This window comes from Falco naumanni, chromosome 1, assembly GCF_017639655.2.
Source record: "Falco naumanni isolate bFalNau1 chromosome 1, bFalNau1.pat, whole genome shotgun sequence".
In the NCBI taxonomy this organism is placed as follows: Eukaryota; Metazoa; Chordata; class Aves; order Falconiformes; family Falconidae; genus Falco; species Falco naumanni.
In genome coordinates, this window is record NC_054054.1 from 13,152,796 (window position 1) to 13,172,285 (window position 19,490).

General features: G+C 39.0%; 1 protein-coding gene across 3 annotated transcripts in view; it reads right to left on the bottom strand.

Annotated features, from left to right (window-relative positions):
• INPP4B (inositol polyphosphate-4-phosphatase type II B) overlaps positions 1-19,490 on the bottom strand; it is a 220,868-nt gene that overhangs the window by 118,600 nt on the left and 82,778 nt on the right. For 2 of the 3 annotated variants that reach the window (XM_040581815.1, XM_040581804.1), the window contains exons 6-9: positions 19,114-19,164; positions 15,983-16,062; positions 6,293-6,404; positions 2,633-2,705 (exon numbers count right to left, since the gene is read on the bottom strand). In XM_040581815.1, the coding sequence (XP_040437749.1) occupies positions 2,633-2,705; positions 6,293-6,404; positions 15,983-16,062; positions 19,114-19,164 (316 nt within the window). Of the gene's footprint in view, positions 1-2,632; positions 2,706-5,881; positions 5,993-6,292; positions 6,405-15,982; positions 16,063-19,113; positions 19,165-19,490 lie in introns of all 3 variants that reach the window. The other variant, XM_040581824.1, reaches the window with a different exon arrangement.

Below are 19,490 nucleotides of genomic sequence, written 5' to 3' on the forward strand. Positions count from 1 at the left end.
AGTTTTGAAGGCCTGATAAACAACATGAGACAGAAAGAACCAGAAATACAACAGTATACACATGTACTAAATACATATGTATATGGAATACATACTGTACTGTAGATAGTTCTGTATGTACACAGCAGGGAAAGTAGTTTAGGCAATGTTGATGTTATCAGGTTGCCTGTAACATACTTCTACCACATGACTGATCTTATTTTTTTCCCTTCAATCCTAGTTTTTGATTGCCCTTAATTTTGCCACACTGAAATTTGGCTTAAACTGATTATTTTTAAAAATTTTCAGTTAAGATGGTCCAGCTGCACCAAATGAGGCCAGAAACCTGCAAAGAAAGGTCTGTGCTTCATAAACTTGAATACTGACAGTAAATCTTTTACAGATATATGCATTTTACTATAATACCATGGCAATCCACCCAGACCTGAGAACAACATAAGCCTTGGGAAAGAAATCTCAGTATATAAAAAACTTAAAACTTGAACTTAACACCTCATACATGCACCAACGATCTACCTTTATTGAAAGTTATTGCATGCTTCCCAGCTTCTAACACCAACAAAACTGTGCACATGTCATGGTACAGAGTGGATGAATACATTTTTGGGCAGAGCTAGCATGTGGTACAATATGCTTAAGGGCAGTGCTGGTACTCAAATGAGAAAGTCAGTCTTCAAGAAACACAGACAGCTTGATGCACATGAAGCCCAGTCATGGAGGCATGCTGGGGAAGAAGTATGAAAAAGTCAGAAGTCTAACAAAGTCTGGGAAAAGGCTGAGGAGAGCTAAAATTTTCTGAGAAAAGGAATTGGGAATTCAATAAAAATAGTGGGACTGACAAAACCTGGAACTAGTGCCAGGTGTCAGCAGGGAAGTGGAGGCAATGCTGGGGTGAGAAGAGGAAGTCACAAGTACAGGAAACAGACTGGAGAATAAGTATTTATTAGAACAAACTTCCTGTGACTGCAAACTCTTTCCAATATCCTGCGTGCTGTCACTTCTTGCATATGCATGTGCAGTTCTGCTCTCTCCCCTCTGCTTTTTTTAAAAACAAAAAATGACAAAAACCTTCATGGGTTGTTTGACTTTATAAGCCCTACCAATGTTGGGTGGGGTGGGGGTTTTGGTTTTTATATTGTGTGTTTGTATATGAGAACATTAAACATAGAAATGTTAAGCACTGTCTTGATATACTGTAGAATCATGTGCAAATATTTTTGACAAAGTGATCTAGACTTCATTATTCATAAAACTGACATCTACTTTGGAAGTTCAAACAGTTCTGACAAAATACATTTCCCAAACTACAGCACTTCCCCGTTCGAAAAACCTCAATAGAAATCCTAAGACAAACTCACCCAAACAGAGGCAGCAAACTGAAGAAAAAAAATAATCAGTTGTGAATCTAACATTTTCTCTGAACAGAAATGTCATTTCTTTAAGACCCACTTATCTGGATGACATACAGAATCAGAATCAAAGAACGACTGCACTGAATTAGACCAAATCATTCAACTGGCTCTGTATCTTTTCTCCAAGAAGAGCCACAAATAGATACCTAGAGATGCAAGACACTCTCCCTGCCTCCAGCTATTTTCAGTTCAGGAATTTCCGGAGCCAGATGTAGTTCCTGTGCATTTAGTAATTCTCAATGAATAACTTTTCCACAAACATATCTAGCCTCACACTGAACCGATGAAAAGAAACGGCAGTTCTGAAGAAGAAATTTTTCACTACTTCTAATCTAGTCTCAACAAATCACAGAGAAAAATTACAGCATTCATACACACATGGAAAACCCTATTTTTCGGAGGTTTCTAGTGCTTCCTTCAGACTACAAAATTCATCTAATAATGCTGTCCTATCAGTGAGTCCATATGAAAAAGTTTCAGTAAAGGTTTTAAAACTTCAGTAACATTTCTCCTCAACTGTATGCAACAAATACACAGAATTCTTGACAGCGCTGTGGTTTCAGATGACCCATATAACTTATTTGTGACATTGTTACTGCAGAGTAATGGAGATTCATAAACTTGGGCTAATAAAACTTTTATGGTCCAGCATATCAGCATGTAATATTTCTCAGTATGATGAAAGAGAAATAGATCTAGTTCAACACCATACACTCAAGCACAGAGTTGACCTAGAATTGAGAATACCTTGCCAACAGCTTTCTTCATTTTAGGACATATACCTTCCAGATCAAACTGAAATTGCTACTTCATCAGCTATAACAGAGATTAATTCTCCAGGGTATTCAGTTACCAATAATGTATAATTATTTTAACAGAATGTCACACGATGACATGACAAAAAATTACGAGGTTAATGCCATGCCCACTGAAGTCACTGACAGTCTCGAAAATCATTAAACAGTAAAGAAGTAGGAGTGGGAGATTTTAGCAGTGTTTCAGAAAGCATAATTGACATACATTTCCAGAAGTTTTCCTCACAATTCTCAGTAAAATAATACTGTTAAATATGTATAAAACATTAAAATATTAAACTTTGTAATTTTTTGAAAAGTGTATTATTTGAAGAGTATTTTTAGAGCCCTGCCCCAAAACTTTGTGATTTCTTCAGAATGTGACATCATATTGCAACAGTCATCTTTTACAAATGTTATACTTACCTGCATTTAACGAAGGCAAGTTGTCTTTACCACTTATGCCTTCACTGGCTGTACATTCACGAACCAATGCACACTACAAAAGAAATGCAACCACACATGTAACACATTCAGTTGTTACAAGGAAATTCAGAACAGTTTATAAATGGCAGACTGAAAAATATCACTGATATTATAACTTCTCAACCCTTAATTATAATTTACATTTTTCTCCTTATATTTCTTTCCCAATATACTTCAACATAATGAGAATTAAAGCAGAGAAAATGGTAAGATAAGATCAGCTATTCCATAATAAACCAGAAAGGTTTCCTACCAATGCAATGGCAGAGGTTAAAATAATTTCTTACAGGTTCTGTACTTTCAGAGTTGTCTTTAGACAAGGCAGTTTGCACATGCACAGTGTCAGTAAGCACTCCATGAATTTTTAAACAAGGGCAAAGCAGAAACCACAAAAAGTCTTTAAAATGTGCTTGCAGTTTGTGATTAAAGTAATTTATTATAGAAGTGAATTGGAAGATTTCTTTTATGAGATTAGTGTATAAAATAAAAGTATAACAAGTTTATGGGAAAATCAACTGGTGCAATCCTATGTTAAATGTACTAGGAAGTGTATTTTTAATGCTCCACCTCCCCCCACTCAGAAAAAAACACCAGATAGCTTCTAAAGATGATAAGGAGCTCTGTTCCCAGGGCTTCCCCAGCTTCTGGATGTTCTGTTGCAGAGCTTGAAGCAGAGAACAAGATGTAGGATCACATAATCATTTAGGTTGGAAAAGACCTTTGAGATCATCGAGTCCAACCGTTAACCTCACATTGCCAAGCCCATCACTAAACTATATCCCTAAATTCTACACCTACACGTCTATTAAACACCTTCAGGGATGGTGAGTCAACAACTTCCCTGGGCAGCCTGTTCCGATGCTAGAAAACCCTTCCGGTGAGGAAATTTTTCCTAATATCCAATTTAATCCTCCCCTGGTGGCAGTTGATATCTGAGATTGAATTTAACTATCACCTTACTCTTCCAGGAGTAATTCCCTGCATATAGTTTATCTAATGAGTTAGCAAAGCTAATTCAGAACTTATTTCTTAGAAATAATTCATGAACTCTACACTCTCACAATCTCATCCTCACTACGAACATATAAACCAAGACTCCAGAAAACTAAAGATTCCTTTAAAGATCACAGAAAATACAGCTATCACAAGGTTGATCTTTCCTGACAAGTATTAGAAACCCCTAGAAAGGCACTATTAAAGCCTTCTTGCTCCCCAAGCTAGACACAGCTCATTAATTACATCTCAAATAACTGTGAATAGTCCCATTCTACATTTTGAAATCGAAGAACAGTGAAATGAAAGAGAAGGCTGAAAAAACAGTTCATGCTGCATATTGTAGTGGGTTTGTGTGGCAAGGTTTTGGTAGCAGGGGGGCTACAGGGGTGGCTTCTGTGAGAAGGTTCTAGAAGCTTCCCCCATGTCTGATGGAGCCAATGACAGATGGCTCCAAGAGGGACCTGCTGTTGGCCAAGGCTGAGCCCGTCAGTGAGGGTGGTAGATAATGTATTTAAGAAGAGGAAAAATTTACTGTGCCACAGCGGCCAGAGAGAAGAGTGAGACTATGTGAGAACAACAACTCTGCAGCCCCCCAGCTGGGGCAGGAGGCGGCCGTGGGGGCTCCAGGCACTAAAGCAGAGATTCCCTGGCAGCGCCTGGTGGGGCAGGCTGTGCCTTTCAGCCCACGAGGGGCAGATCCCCCCCAGCAGCCCCTGGGACCCCAAACCAGAACAGGGGGTGCCCGAAGGAGGCTGTGATACATGGGAGGGACCCACACTGGAGCAGTTTGTGAAGAACTGCAGCCCATGGGAAGGACTCACGTTGGAGAAGTCCATGGAGGACTGTCTCCTGTGGGAGGGACCCCACGCTGGAGCAGAGGTAGAGTGTGAGGAGGAGGAAGAAGTGGCAGAGACAACGTGTGATGAACTGACTGTAACCCCTGTTCCCCATGCCCCTGCGCCACTGGAGGGGAGAGGGTAGAGAAATCAGGAGTGAAGTTTAGCCTGGGAAGAGGGGAGGTGTAAGGGAAAGGTGGTTTTAAGTTTTGGTTTTATTTCTCATTATCCTACTCTGATTTGATTGGTAATAAATAAAACAAATTTCCTCATGTCAAGTTTGGTTTGCCTGTGACAGTAACTAGTGAGTGATCTCTCCCTGTCCTTATTTCAGCTCATGAGCTTTTAGTTATATTTTCGCTCCCCTGCCCAGCTGAGGAGGGCAGTGATGGAGCTGCTTCAGGGGGCACCTGGCCTCCAGCCAGGGTCAACCCACCACACATATCTTGTGGAAGTTTTATAGCATAAAACCAGAAAGATTTCATAGTGGTTGTTGGCTTCTTTGGAACTGGTCCCACTGGTCCCTTGTTTTAAAAGGGCATTGAAGTACTCTGAGAAGAACGGTGAAAAAAGAAGTGTAAAAACTATCCTCAGAGTTTGGCCCAAAAAAGGAGACTGTTTTGGCTGAGTAGAAAAGATATTCAGAACAATGCCCTTTTCTCAAAAAATACATTCTTATATGTTACTTCCATACAAAAAAAATTGCAGTCCTTAATTTTACATTCCCTGTAGCATTATGTAAAATATCTTTTGTTTTGGTTTTTCATGAAAAGCAGAATACACCATAGTGTATAGCAGTACACCATATTATTAGAGCTGCAAAAATTCTGTCAGTAAGAACAGGGCTGCAGAGGCAGACACCAGGAGGAAGCAACTCTGTACAGGTATGTCAGTTGCCATCAGTCAGGGACGCAGTTAAAGAGACCTTTTTATTAACTGCAAATCATTCCAACCCTGATGTCCTCATTCTGAGCAGTCATTTCTGAATCTCTCCCAAGCCCAAATCTCTGGCCATCATAGAGACCGCCCACCTGTTTCACCCTCCCTCCTTCAGTTCTCCATTCCTCTCAAATCCACTCCCTCCATATCTTCTCCAGCTCCAGCCTCCACTGCTTTTGCCTGCAACAGCTTGCCTATTTAAGAGCATTTTTTGCTCTTTTTGAGCCCTTCTGTCCTTTCTCTTGTCCTGAACCATGAGCACCCCAACTCAGAATCCCTACATACACCCTCCAGTCAATACTGTCCTATGCTAGCACACTGAGGCACCATTGCTGCGCCACCCTTCCCACTGATTTTCCCCACCACTGTGTGCTCCCATGAAATGCAGCAGAACCTGCCCCTTTGGAAGGGGATTCACCTCTTCTTTGGCTTGCCTGTCTGCCATTCTTTCCAGGTTTTCAGTATTGTGGGCAGAGGTTGCACGTAAAAATCCACATGAACAGGACTTCAAGGGCAGAAAACAGAGCAACTGTCCAAGGGAAAAATAAGTCAGATTTATGTCATCTCTGGATGGACAGTTTTTTGATCAGGATTGATTAAATATGATCAGTTGAGGTCAAAGCAAGATCTTTTCTTCCTAAAGAAGGGGAGGGACTAGGAAACTGAGGATAGAATATTACTGTGTACATTTTCATGAAAAACTATTTTTAGTTTAGGAAGATCAGGGAATTTTTTGTTTAAATTCTTAACCCAATTTGGAATTAGTAATTTAGGCATTTGGTACAGCTGATCATTCTAATTAACTTTGTGCAACGAACTGAGTTTCTACCTTTTGATCCTGGGCATCTGTTGTGATGTGGTCCGTTTCCCCACCTTCTAGCTCACCCATCTTCACAAGATTGACTTCAATGGTACCAACTGTCCTTCCACCATCAGAAGTCCTGGAAAAAAAAATAATGACATTGGGTCATTTGCAGTACTTTATTCCTTCAGTAAAAATATTGTCAGTAAACACTTAGTCCCCTCTCCATTCTGTATAGCTGCAGTCACCTGTATTGAACTTATTATTGACAGTCAAAAACAAATGCTAACAACAAGGCATGTTAATATTTTCTCCAAGTTCCTTATAGCAATGAAAGTTTTCATCATGGAACTGAGGATGGGCAAGTGCTATAAATGGTGGAAGAATCCACAAACATTGCCAGTTTTCATTCTAGCCATTACTCTGTCTGTGGACCATCAGAGAACGGACTGTAACACTGTACCCGTATGCCACTTATGAACTGCAATCTCACTGCACAGTACACTGCTTTGTTTCCCAACATAATCTGCGAAGGAAGGACGTGTTTAGTATATTAATAAACCTCCTGCTAAACCAAAATAATGAAACTAATCTTAATATCACTTTTCCTTTTCTAGTCCCTCCACAGAGTAATTATTCAGCATCAGTCCCATGTCTTTAACTATATAGCAGAAGATAATATAGTTCCAGGTGAATTCCTTTATTATTACCTCCACAAATGGTTCAATTAAGCAAAAATAAGTAGCAATTCAGATTTCCAAACAAAAGCACTGCTCACTATCTTTTAGAAGAAACAAGGGTTTAAACTCCAAACAGATTTCACTGGCAGCTAAACATCAAGATTAATGGCACAGTCTATCTCCCCTGGCTTTTTTGAACAGCTGGAATTTTTGAAAGGAAGGAAAGAAGGGTAACAGATCATTTAATAATAATGAGGAAAGTATGACAACAGTCACCAAGCAAAAATCATCAAAAGGAAATGACGGGATTAAGTTTAGGAGAACTGCAAAAGCACGGAGAGGAAGAAAAATGAAAAATGAGTTTGGGGCAATACTGTGTATAATCTCAGAAGTGAAGATGAAAAGTGATGAAGCAAGACAAGGAATACATAGAAAAGAGACTAGAGGGCTGACAATAAAAAAGAAAAAATTACCTTCAGAAACAGTAATACTAGAAAAAAGTGTTTCCATTAAAATCTGCCACATTCGTAGGGCAATCCTCGCTGGCAGGAAAGCATTAAAACCCCTCCAACTCAGACACCTTTCCAGAGCTTCAAAGAACAGTCCTCATGTTATATTAGTAAAAGAAGGAAATATCCCCCAACCACCCTCCTCCCCATTTCACCAGCCGGGAGACAGACTGCAGCCCAAGCAGCGGCCGCCAGACACCTCGACGCACAGCGCAATGCTGCATGGAGGTGCCCCCCCAGTTCTGCTGGTGCAGGATGGCTCCATGCGCCAGGTCCTGCCGGGAGCCCCCCAGCAGCACTGTGCTGGCGCCCACCATCGTCCCTCGCTCTCAGGCAGGGCAGGTTCAGCTCAGCTTTGCCGCGCTGCCTTCTGCCATGCGCAGGCTTTCCCAGGGTACTTGCTCATGCCCCAGGACCCTCTCTCTGCACTGAAGTCCCCCAATTTTACACAATCTGTATTTCTGCATGCAGTATAAGGCCTTAATTAAGTCAAAGTATGCCAGCTCTTTACACTGACTAAAGTTAAGTGCATAGTTTAGGCTTTTCAGGCATGGCTACTTATTTATCATGCTAAATCAAAATTTTCATTTTTTACAGTAGAGTCTCAAAATATAGCTACCCCCAAGCTTCAAATTAAAATAATTATTTTGGTTGCAAATCATTATGCTTGAGTGTGCAACTCAGTAGAATACACTCATCTTGCAACTACACAAATTAAATACATTCTTATATAAAACCTTGCAAAATACACAATTCTTCATATTTTACATGTTTCACTACTTTATTTGCTATAAGCCAAATTTATTACCGACACTAGAATAAAGGAATAATTAAAAATAAACCAATTCCAGATAGCCTTGCAACCAAAGGAGCCACATTAATTAGCAAAATGTACAAAAGAAAAGTAATGAGGAAGAAGGGTTCAATGTCCAAAGGGTGTTTATGAGCAAAAAGACGTAATAATTTTGAAATACATGAGAACAACTTAAGCTCCTTCTGAAGGAAGAACATTCCTCTGAGTTGCTAAAACTTAGTTATTTGACTTCGTTTTCTCTTTCATATGTCAAACCATCACGCAAACTAGGCTACCTCAAAAAATGGACTACCACATTTCCAAGGAGAAAGGGAATACAACAGATGTTAGCCAGTCACATACACCTTTAAAAGTCAGAGTAGATGTGTGGTGATAAGACTGAAATTTTTTCAACAGCTTAACGTGTCCCGATCAAAGTATCAGGTGGGTGACCTCATTGCTAGGCTGACTTCAGTACGCAACAGCATTGTGCTGTTACCCTGGTCTGAAACAAAAACATTGCATACATCTGACACCCAGAAGCAAAACCCTACCCATCCTTTTTTTAGGAAAGACATTTTTATAAGGCCAAAGAGACCTGAAAGTCTGAGACTGACCTATATAAAACAGATCTGATTTAAAATTACATCAGGGTAAGTTAAGATTATAAACAAAAGTTGAGCAAAACAGCTGAATTTAAAAATGAGCTGATACAAGCCAACAAGGCATGTTGCTTGAGTAAAACAAAACAAAAATGGAAATGCCAATTATGTTTTCTCAGTCCTTGTCTCCCTTTCTTTAGAACATTAAATATTCCCAGTCATTGCTGTTATTAGAGGCTTGGCCTCAGTACAGCAGTGAGCACTGTACTGCTTGCCTGCACGAGTAGCAATACGTATTTGGAAGCTTTCTCCATACACATTTAGAAAAATGTGATTGATCTAATTTAACTTTATGGATATTTTTTTCAATCATTTTTTTCTCAAAATCACTCCTGTTCTGGTCTAATACATACATAATATTACAATCTGAAACATGCAGTATCTGCAAGAGAAGGTAATGCAACAGAATAAAACTAAACAGTGGGACTGTTGCACTGTAGTTGTACTCCCTCCTCCATTTCTCTTATTTTTGCACATGGAAATATGAAGCCACAAATTAAAAACAAAAAAACCCAGAGTTTCTTTTGAATTGTTACAGGCACATAAATCAACAAAGAGCTCTATAAATGCCCAGGGAGAAACCGCCATTAGCTGTGTCAGATGCTGTGAATTTAAAACACCACTGGTGCATGACAGTTTTCAAACAACTGACATGCCATGCATTTAAAACTTGCAAGCAACACCTCAAGATTAAAATTTCACTTGAAAGAAAATTAAAAGTGAGAAACCTAAGTGATGCAGTGGGAAAAATAATAATAATAATAAAAAAGCCTAGCAATCATACTTCAATAAGGTGAAAATCTGTATTTTACTTTGCACTAGCAGAAACAGTACTGCACACACACACACGCGTGTGTATGTATACACTTCACGCCATTTGCCTGGACAAACACGAAGAGACAATCTCACACATACACACCGTTCAACCGAGCATCAGGAGAATCATTAATTAGTTTTAGGATACTTCATAATGCATTAGGATAGAATCAGCTTATTTGTTGTGGTTTAATAAAGCTGAAAAGCACACTCTGCACCCACATGGTGCAGTGCAGCCTGTCCCTACATCAAATTGCTTACAGTCATGAGCCACTATAGACCTGCAGGACAAAGGACTGCACCTTGACAAACCTGCATAGTATGGACAGTGGCAATGGGGAATATGGCAGTAAGATTCAAAAAGAAGTGTCACTGTGCAGAAGGCCATACATGGGGCAAATTCTAGCTGGCTTACGGAGCTGGAAAATTACTCATTTTTTTTAGCAGCTTGGCACAAGGAGCAACAATCACCTCATACCTTTCCACAGTGCATCTGCATTTAGAATATGGCTAAAGAAAAGAACACAAAGTGTTAGAACAGTGATTTCTAAACCAGATTTAGAATCCAGTGTCATAGGATGCAGACTTCGGCAGCAAAGCTGGCAATGTTTCAGTCTATCCCTAACCCTTCAGTCCAACACGTCTGCATCCTGCGGTGCTCACTCCACCTACCACAGCCATATTCCTGTGACAGTCCACTTTTACCTAAGCTGGAGTCACCAAGGACTCATCTTCTGATGCACCTTGCAGAGGTGTTTCTGAGTGAAACAGCATATTTTGAACTTAAAAAAAAATAAAATACTTCTATCAGTGTTAAAAACGGCATAGTTGCTCTACTCACTGAGCCAAACCCAGAGACTTTTGAAGCTGTCATTGAAATCTGCTTAGGTTTACAACTGTAATTACTTACTAATGACTCTAATATTAAAGTTTATTATACACATGGATTTCCTTACCACCTCAAGTCCTTAAGGATCACCAGGTCAGTATCAGTTCCTTCAAATGTGAGGGAAGGAGCTAGCCAGCACTATCATGAGCAGCAGGAATATGTGCCCACCTTAATACTTTTGTTGATAAAAGCTCAACACAGGCATCAAGAGAGAAAGAGCGGAAAAGCAAGTGAGTTATATGGACTGAGAGTAGCAGTCATTTGCCTCCAATGATGTTCTCATCAAATCTCATTGCTGCACGTTGAATATGCAAATTTACGCTTGCTAATTGGTTCCCATGGCCATACCTTTCTTCCAAAAACAAAAACTCAAAAAAGGCTCGAGAACACAAAGAAAAATAAAGCAGACTGTGTATTTCCATAGCGACGTTAATTATAAATGACAAGGTGAGTGACTGCCTGAAAAGCAAACTGCATGCTTTCAGCCTACCAGGCAGCCCCTTTCTCCAATGCATAATACACAATAAATGTGATTAGTACAGACTAGCATACAGATTGTCATAAAATTAATTTCTCCACTGATTCTGAAATATTCAAGCACAAAACTACTATACTTGCATAGAAAAGTTTATTCCATGAAACCACAGTGGAGCCTATTGCAATCAATACTGTTCTTGAACAAGTCCACCGGTAAATAACATACTGTTGCATTCAAAGGTAAATAAAGTTTTGCGCTGTTCAACTCCACTCAGTTCTCATTATCTCAATGTATGGTTGATTAAGCTTCATGTCAAAACAAGTTTCACCAAAACTGTACGGGAGATTTGCCTGGCTTATAAAGCCAAGCCATTTTTTACTTGCTTCCTGCGGTGGGTGGATGATATGACATGAAGTAGCCAAGAAACAATTTCAGCACGGAGACAAAGTAAAACTAGTTGTAGGCAGACTTGCACTGAATTTTAATAGGGAAAAGCAGCTAAATATATAGTATTTTACAGTCATCATTTGCTAAGGAAGTTATATGTACATAAACGACTGCAAAATTTAGTGTGCTGCTCTCAAATTCTCTCTAGTTAAACATTGTGAATGTAACTACTACTGAAGTGCAGCTACACGTCTTCTGGCCCGCTGAACTACAAGGGGCTTGGAGAACAGTCTTAGGAGGGAGGGAAATTGGGGGGACTTTCTTTAATGGAGTCTTGGAGGGTTTCTTTTTAACTTTTCAAAAATAGCTATGGTTTATCTCCTTTATTTAAAGGTAAATAGGTTTGGTGTTGCCCTAGATTAATGAAAATAAGACAGCAAAAAAAATTAATCAGATTGACAGTTAGATATTGTCCAAGAGGTCAAGTAGAGCCACGTGTTTAAAGAAAGTCTGTATTGTACACAATTGACAGACACCCACAGGCACACTATCTTAAATAATCTGTATAATTCATGCACTTCATCCTAGTTCTTGTTTTTGTATGGTTAGCTCCATTGCTATAAAGTTCCTGCTTACAGGGGCCAAGAGAGGCAAGTGGTATTGATATTACCCTTGTTTCATATTGAAGTAGCCTATTCACACTTTTGAACTGTCTAAGAGGAGTATCTCAGATATCTCAGACCGATGGATTTTATTTTTACAGAAAGCACAAAAGAGCACTATTATCTTTTTTCTTTGCTGCTTCTTACATGTAACTTACTGGAAATCATACCAAAATCAGCCAAGCTAAAAGGGACCTTTCCTGGAAACATGGCAAACTGCCACCACAGGGGAAGCAGCTAATGGAAGTTCTAACTGCTAGCCCTTTACAAAAGGCCATAGACCTCAACCAAGCCAAAAACACATACTGTTCTTAAAAGAAAGTTATGGCAAAAAGATTCTCTAACCTGAACTTAAAATACAAAGCAACTATAAAAAAATCCCAAACAGTATTAAAACTGGAGAAGGCCTTTTTACAAGGGCATGAAGGGATAGGACAAGGGGGAATAGCTTGAAACTGAAAGAGAGTAGATCTAGATTAGATATTAGAAAGAAGTTCTTCGCTGTGAGGGTGGTGAGGCACTGTCCCAGGTTGCCCAGAGCAGCTGTGGGTGCCCCATCCCTGGCAGTGCTCACAACCAGGCTGGACGGGGCTGGGAGCAACCTGGGCTGGTGGGAGGTGTCCCTGCCCATGGCAGGGGGCTGGAACTAGACAATCTTTAAGGTTCCTTCCAACCCAACCCATTCTATGACTTTATGATTCTAATTACTAAATTAGCAATCAGTATACCTAACTCTCATTTACAAAGAAAAAAGGATGTATGATAGCTTTTTTTTTTGTAATTGGATACACTGCAACATATAGTCAAGAAAAATTCTGCTACTGAATATGGCTTTTGTTTTACTGAATAGCCCATTTCATCCTGTTCTCCATCATAATCCTTTGAGAAAGCTCGAAACAAATGGCATTGCATTACCATTATAAAGTGAAACATTTAAGTCTATAGAATGCATTTCTGATTTCTGTTTTTATAAATTTCATACTGGAAACTGCAATCTCATATCTCTAGTAACTAAATTCCTCTGCCAACAGCAGTTGTGTACATTGTGAACATCGGAGCAATCCTACAAATTGACTTGTTCAGGTTTTGATGATTAGATATAGGTGCACACATCTAAAGTAAACACTCAGCCATCAGTTTAGGGCACCTTTATAGAGAAGAAATGACAATCAAAATAAAACTTCTTTTGCAGTGGTTTTGTAACTTGTGTCCCTAAGCACTATTAAGGTACAATGGTGGGGAAAGGGAAAACATAGACTACAGTTTGTAAAGGAATTGTACATATATGCCAGCCCCCCAGAAAACAACTGAGAAAAATGCAAGAATATTCCTTTACAAACACTTTTATATTGTTACATTGTGCCTCAGAAAGACAATGGCAAGATAATATCAACTGGGAAAAAAAAAAAAAAGTGAAAAAGTAATCAGATTCTATAATTGAGCCAATATTTACAGGGCACACCACAGAGCTATTTCCAGATCCTTAAATCTCTACTTCAGATCTAACAAAGGAGTATCTCAAGGCCTTTGGTATATTCTCTGTCCTCCTGAAGTGTACTAACATAATAGGACAATTAGAAAAAAGCAAGTTTAGGTTAGTAGACTGCTCTGGTTAAACTGCCATTGAAGAAACGTGGATCATTTCTACTGATTTTGTGCTGCTGAATATCCATGATCAGGAAACAATCCCACATTTAAAAGGTTAGGATTTTTTTCTTTAAAAAAAATGTAACCAAATAAAACCTACAACATAATGTGTCTGCAAATTAATTTGAGTTGGCACAATATTTGTCTTCTAGTGTTAGAAGACTAGAAGAGGACATACAGTACTAAAAATATTAATTAAAAGCAAATCTGAGAAGGCTTAGAAGTTCAGCTGAAATTAACCTGGCAATCTGTCATCTATTGCTTATAAGTTATCTATCCAAAATTCTTGTTTACAAATTAGATGAGTGAGATACAAAATACTTATTCTGAAACTTTCCTGAAATTTTACATTCTGTCAATTATTATGACATCTGTCAGAGGCATTCTTTCACATCAGGTTTTCAATCTGTCAATGAGAGAGGCAAAGTCTGTCCTAAAGAACTTGAGACAACTTGAAATTCTGTAAGAACACTAAGTTAGTGTTTGTTTTCCTAGCCATACATTTCCACAGAGACTAGTCAATTCTCATTTTATCCCATCGGGTTTGTTTGTTAGAAAACAAAGGTATCTGCTTGTTAGGCAGGGCATTTTCTGTGTTTGGGAGAAATTAAAATCAAGGCGTTTTGTTAACTTTGCCCTGTAAACTGCACACACATGCAAACACTATTGTTATGATAGGGAGACAGGTGCAGTACTAAACCAAAATACTTCAAGAAGTTTGTTTCCAAAAAAATGCAGTGTCCTTGACATAGTGACAGTACTACAACATCACTGAATGGTCTGTAACTTGGGCTTTCAGTGAAATCAAGGCTGGCTTCGTGTGCACAGGATAAAGAACATAACACAACTTTTCTACAGAGCATAAGTACAATACCCCTGGCAGAACACATACCAATATCTCATTTTTCCTAGTCACAGCTTCTTTCCTCCCAAAATTTTGCCTATGTAGAAACAGGGTGAGTTTAGGCAGTTGCTCTGTGAAGCTTACCGGTGCCTACCCAGTAATCCCAAATAAGCCTCCACTGGGTTTGCAAAAATGAGCTCACCAAAATCCCTGCACTGTATAAAGCCCAATTAATTCATTCTGAAAATCACCACCTAAACGGTTTCCCCTAACCTTCAAAAAGTTTTGATTTGTGTCTTGATTCATCTTAAGCCACGCATATCAGCATCAGGGGTGAAACCAGGACTTTCTTCTTTCATGCACAGCTTTAAGAAATATTAGCCCAGCCCTAGTTTTTGAGCGCTGGCTCTGACTCTCCTGCAGCTCTGTGTCACTAACTGGAATTGTACATCCACTCCCTCTGCTCTTTGAGTTTGGCTGCATATAAGAATGAGTTTAGGATACTGCAACCAATTCCACATGAAAGAAGCCTTGAGTCATTAAGTTCACCATCTTTAAATATACTTAGTCATCAAGCCAGCAAACTGTACAATGTTAATTCTTTAAATCACACGCATCAAATGAAAGTGAGAACCTATTCTCCTTTCTAAAGGAAACTCTGAAAGAACATCCCCCTACTTCAAGTTCTCTGCAATTCTTGTAACCTTTTCTAATCTGACACATGGCAAGCTCCAGCCTAAAGTACTGGTATTTCATTTTGACTTTGCACATGGTATAAATAGAGGCACTTCAAGCTGACATCTAATGTACCTGAAGTAATACCAAGTTTCAAACACAGTTAAGCAGCAATCACAGAATCATGGACTCACTTAGGCTGGAAAAGAGGTTTAAGATTATCAAGTCCAACTGTTAACCTCGCATTGTCAAGTCCACCACTAAACCATGTCCCCAAGTGCTACATCTACATGTCTTTTAAATACCTCTAAGGATGGTGACCCAACCACTTCCCTGGGCAGCCTGTGCCAATGCTTGATAACCCTTTCAACAAATAATTTTTTCCTAATATCCAATCTAAACCTCCTCCGGTGCAAAATGAGATAATTTCCTCTTATCCTACCTCTTCTTACCTGGGAGATGAGACTGCCACCCACCTTGCTACAACCTCCTTTCAGGTAGCTGTGTAAAGCAATAAGGTCCCCCATGAGCCTCCTTTTCTCCAGGACAACTCCAGTTCCCTCAGCCACTGCCCATATCAATTGTTCTCTAGACCCTTCACCTTTTTTGCTTTTTGGCTCTTCTTTAGATGCAAAATGCCATGGGTTATTAATTCAACAGAGAAAAAACATTTACCTGAGGGTAAGGGTCAACTGTTGCTCCTTTGACTTTACCAAGTCTCCTACTCTAAAAGTTGTACAGCCCAGGAAGCTTCTCTACAAAACAAAGCAGAAAGAAAAGATAACAATTCCATTAGTTTTTGAAGTTTTAATTGTTTTCTTATTTGGTCTCACACTTTGAAATCTTTCTTTGGTACACAGAAAAATATTACATTCCAATATACTAGTTTGACACATTACTCAGCAGATATTTTTTATGCACCTGTAGCATGATTATCAGCAAATTGTTAAACTCTGGTTTTATGGACAGGAACCTCTCTCTTTTTCATTAAGCACAGTCTGACAACCTGACAAAACAACAGGTTGTAAATTGTATAGTCACAGGAAAACTATTAAATGCACTTGCATTCTGCATCTTCTTCTTTCTGTATTTCTCTAGGTTACAAGAAATGCTAAATTTTCAGCGTGTTACCGAAGTTGTTCTTGCTATGGTTTTTCCTCAAGCCTTAGGCACTACCATCTATGTATTCCAAAGATGAATGTATTTACTAAGAAGGTATTTTTACACTGAGTTCAGCACAAGTTTATTAATAGAAATGTTACATTCCTCTAGTTTACAGCAGTGCCTTTTTCCTTTATTTCCATTGTAAGGTGGACCTATTCATTGCAGTACAAGTGCAGAGAAATGTGCTAGTGAAATTAGAATGTCTACAGTTTAATTAAGCTACACCACTGTATCTTCTCCTTCTATCAATATCACCTTCACACATTACCAAGAAAACAATGCAAAGATGAAAACAAATGCATCTTCTTTTGCATTTTTGCTATTTTTTAACCCCTGTTCACATCCCACTGCACATTGCTAAAATCTCACTTGGTCAACATGGCCAACAGTAGTATTCTTGCCCTGGGAACAACAGGAAAGAAAACTGGTGCACAGCCAACTTCTATCCATTTATCTTTCAAATAAGCCAACTTCTATCCATTTATCTTTCAAATATACAACTCAATATCACTAGCTCTGAACAAATAATAATGAGGTCATAAAACTACATTGAATTTTTGCAAGAATACGATAAGAAGTACCCAAAGACTGGTTTTATTACGTTACACTAATTTTACTCTACTGTTGGACTGGCAAAGCAAAATTCCAGGCTAAACCATATATGTTCTTGGATATACAATTTAAAGAAGAATCAAGTTGCTCTGAGTCAACACAGGCTGCACGCAGAAAGCAACTATCCCCTTCAGGGAAAAAGAGAATTTGTTGCTACTGAGAAGCGTAACTTACTCTGGAGAAAAAGCCCTGCAGCCTGCTTGATAGATAATGAGTGTTTGAATGCTAACAATTAAGCTTTACAATAAGATAGGTTTTCTTGCATATAAAATGTACAGTTCAAATGACAGTTCTTATTTTAGGTAAGCATCAACACTGGTCTCCAGTTTGGTAAACTAAGTCACCTGTTATGGCCCATTCCTATCAATGACACAGGCTTAAATTTCCTGTGTGCTTTGGTTGGCACTTAAGCAGCAAAGGAAAAAAAAGATGGAAGTGGAGAGTCTAGGGAAAGCTGGGAAAACAGTGGACTTGGGAAGTGCTGAACAGGAAGTAATGGGGGGAAAAAAACGTATAGGAAATACATAGAGAAAAATACTGCAGCTGTACAAGCAAAGATCATGGTTAGTTTTCACTGCCAAAACGAAACAAGTATTTTTACAAGAAATATGTCAGGTGTGACACATGATGACACACAGCCTTGCTAAAGTGAACATACAGGTATTCTGTTTTCCTTTAGATCAGTCAACATGACTGTTTTTTCACTAAAACTTTATGGTGGCACATTTAGCTCAGATTAGTTATCTCCTTAGAAGAGTATATCCTTAGTCTAATAAGAACCCTTTCTACAGCACAACATCTGTAAAGCAGCCTTTATTCTGGTATTTCGTGGCACGTGATTGCTTGTATTTGCAACCTTACCCTTTGGAAAGAGGGAGAGGAATATTTGGAATGAAACTGATTAGGAGTTATTTGCAAAATTAAATAAAATCATGAATGCTCCCATGACCCAAATGAAGAGAGTTATGCTAATGTTCAAGGGGTCTAATTTCAAACAATGCTGGAGAATACTTTTTCCATACCGATATAGATACAAATAGTCTACCCTGGGGCCTGAACTGGCAGCCTACAAACCAATCTAACTTTGCACAGGTGACTTGGAGAGGCTTCAAACGTAGGCTTTAAACAGAACTGGTGCCTTAATACTAATTACAGAGTAATGCTCCTCTTTAATTTTGCTAGTGGGGTACTTAAAATTATACATCTTAAAATATGTGCCTTGAGTAGTTTGATGAATAATCTCAGTCAGCCAAGGAGAAAAGTCTCTACAATAGCGATATGAGAAGTTGAAACACAGTGATTATTTCACTTAGATTGAACTTGCTGCCAAGCTATAGATTTTTCAAACACTAGCTGAAGTCCAGGAAACTATGCCAAGGAAGCCCTGGTAATGCAGGAAAGTTAACACCTTAGGCTAAAAATGTTAAATTCCAGTTATTTTAAATGTTTGCAGACACACGTCTTGACACCTGCACCAGATGGTGTTTGTTCTTTTATTCAGCTCTAGCAGGACCAACATTTCCCACCCTAGGAAGTTCTAGCCTTCTCAAACCCAGAAATGACAACCCAATACCTTTGCCAGAATTTCTACAGACCTACACTGAAAAATTGGCTCTCCGTACGTCACCAGTGTAATTTCTTAAGGCAAACCCAAAGCCAACCCCCACAGCAGAACTTTTTATACTCTGCACATGAAAACCATAAGGCCAGGCTCATTGAGGCAAAGTGATTCCAAGCTCAATCTTATCCAGACTGCTTGTATGGCAGTAGCGGGAAGTCTAGGTAGTGATGCTCGCCGCAGGATAATTTCCATTGAAAAAGATTTTGAAGAAATACGTGAATGGGATTACATCAATCACTGAGACTATTTCTTCTGCCTCAATTTTTCTATTCATTTTACCCAGCTTCTGCTATTAAAAAAGCTAGCCAACTCCTGTTTAGCAGTTAGGCAGAACACCATTTCACTTCATTGGGTGTCTGTATCTACTGATGAGGTTAAAAAGGTCAATTAATGAAAAAAATTTGCTTACTCCAACATCAGCTCGTGGCTCCTTGTGATCAGGTAGGACACTGGTGCGGACCTGAGAGGGGGAGAGGGAAAAAAAAGCAAAAGAAACATTACTTTTTTGTTGTTACTTTCCAATAAGAACGAGAGAAGTGCTCACGCACCTTTTTCCTCCTCATACCTTCTGCATTTTGGAGGTAAATTTAAAGGGAGGTATATATAATCAAAACCCAATTAATTTAAGCACAATATTCTTCCAGTTCCTGTGGAGAAAGTCTCTCACCACTACCCATTTATCATTCTGAACTTTCTTGATTCTCTAAAGGGAGAAAAGTTGTGCTCAGTTGTTCCTTTCCTAAAATAAGACTCTTTGGCTCTAACTCGAATGCCAGGGTCTTTCAT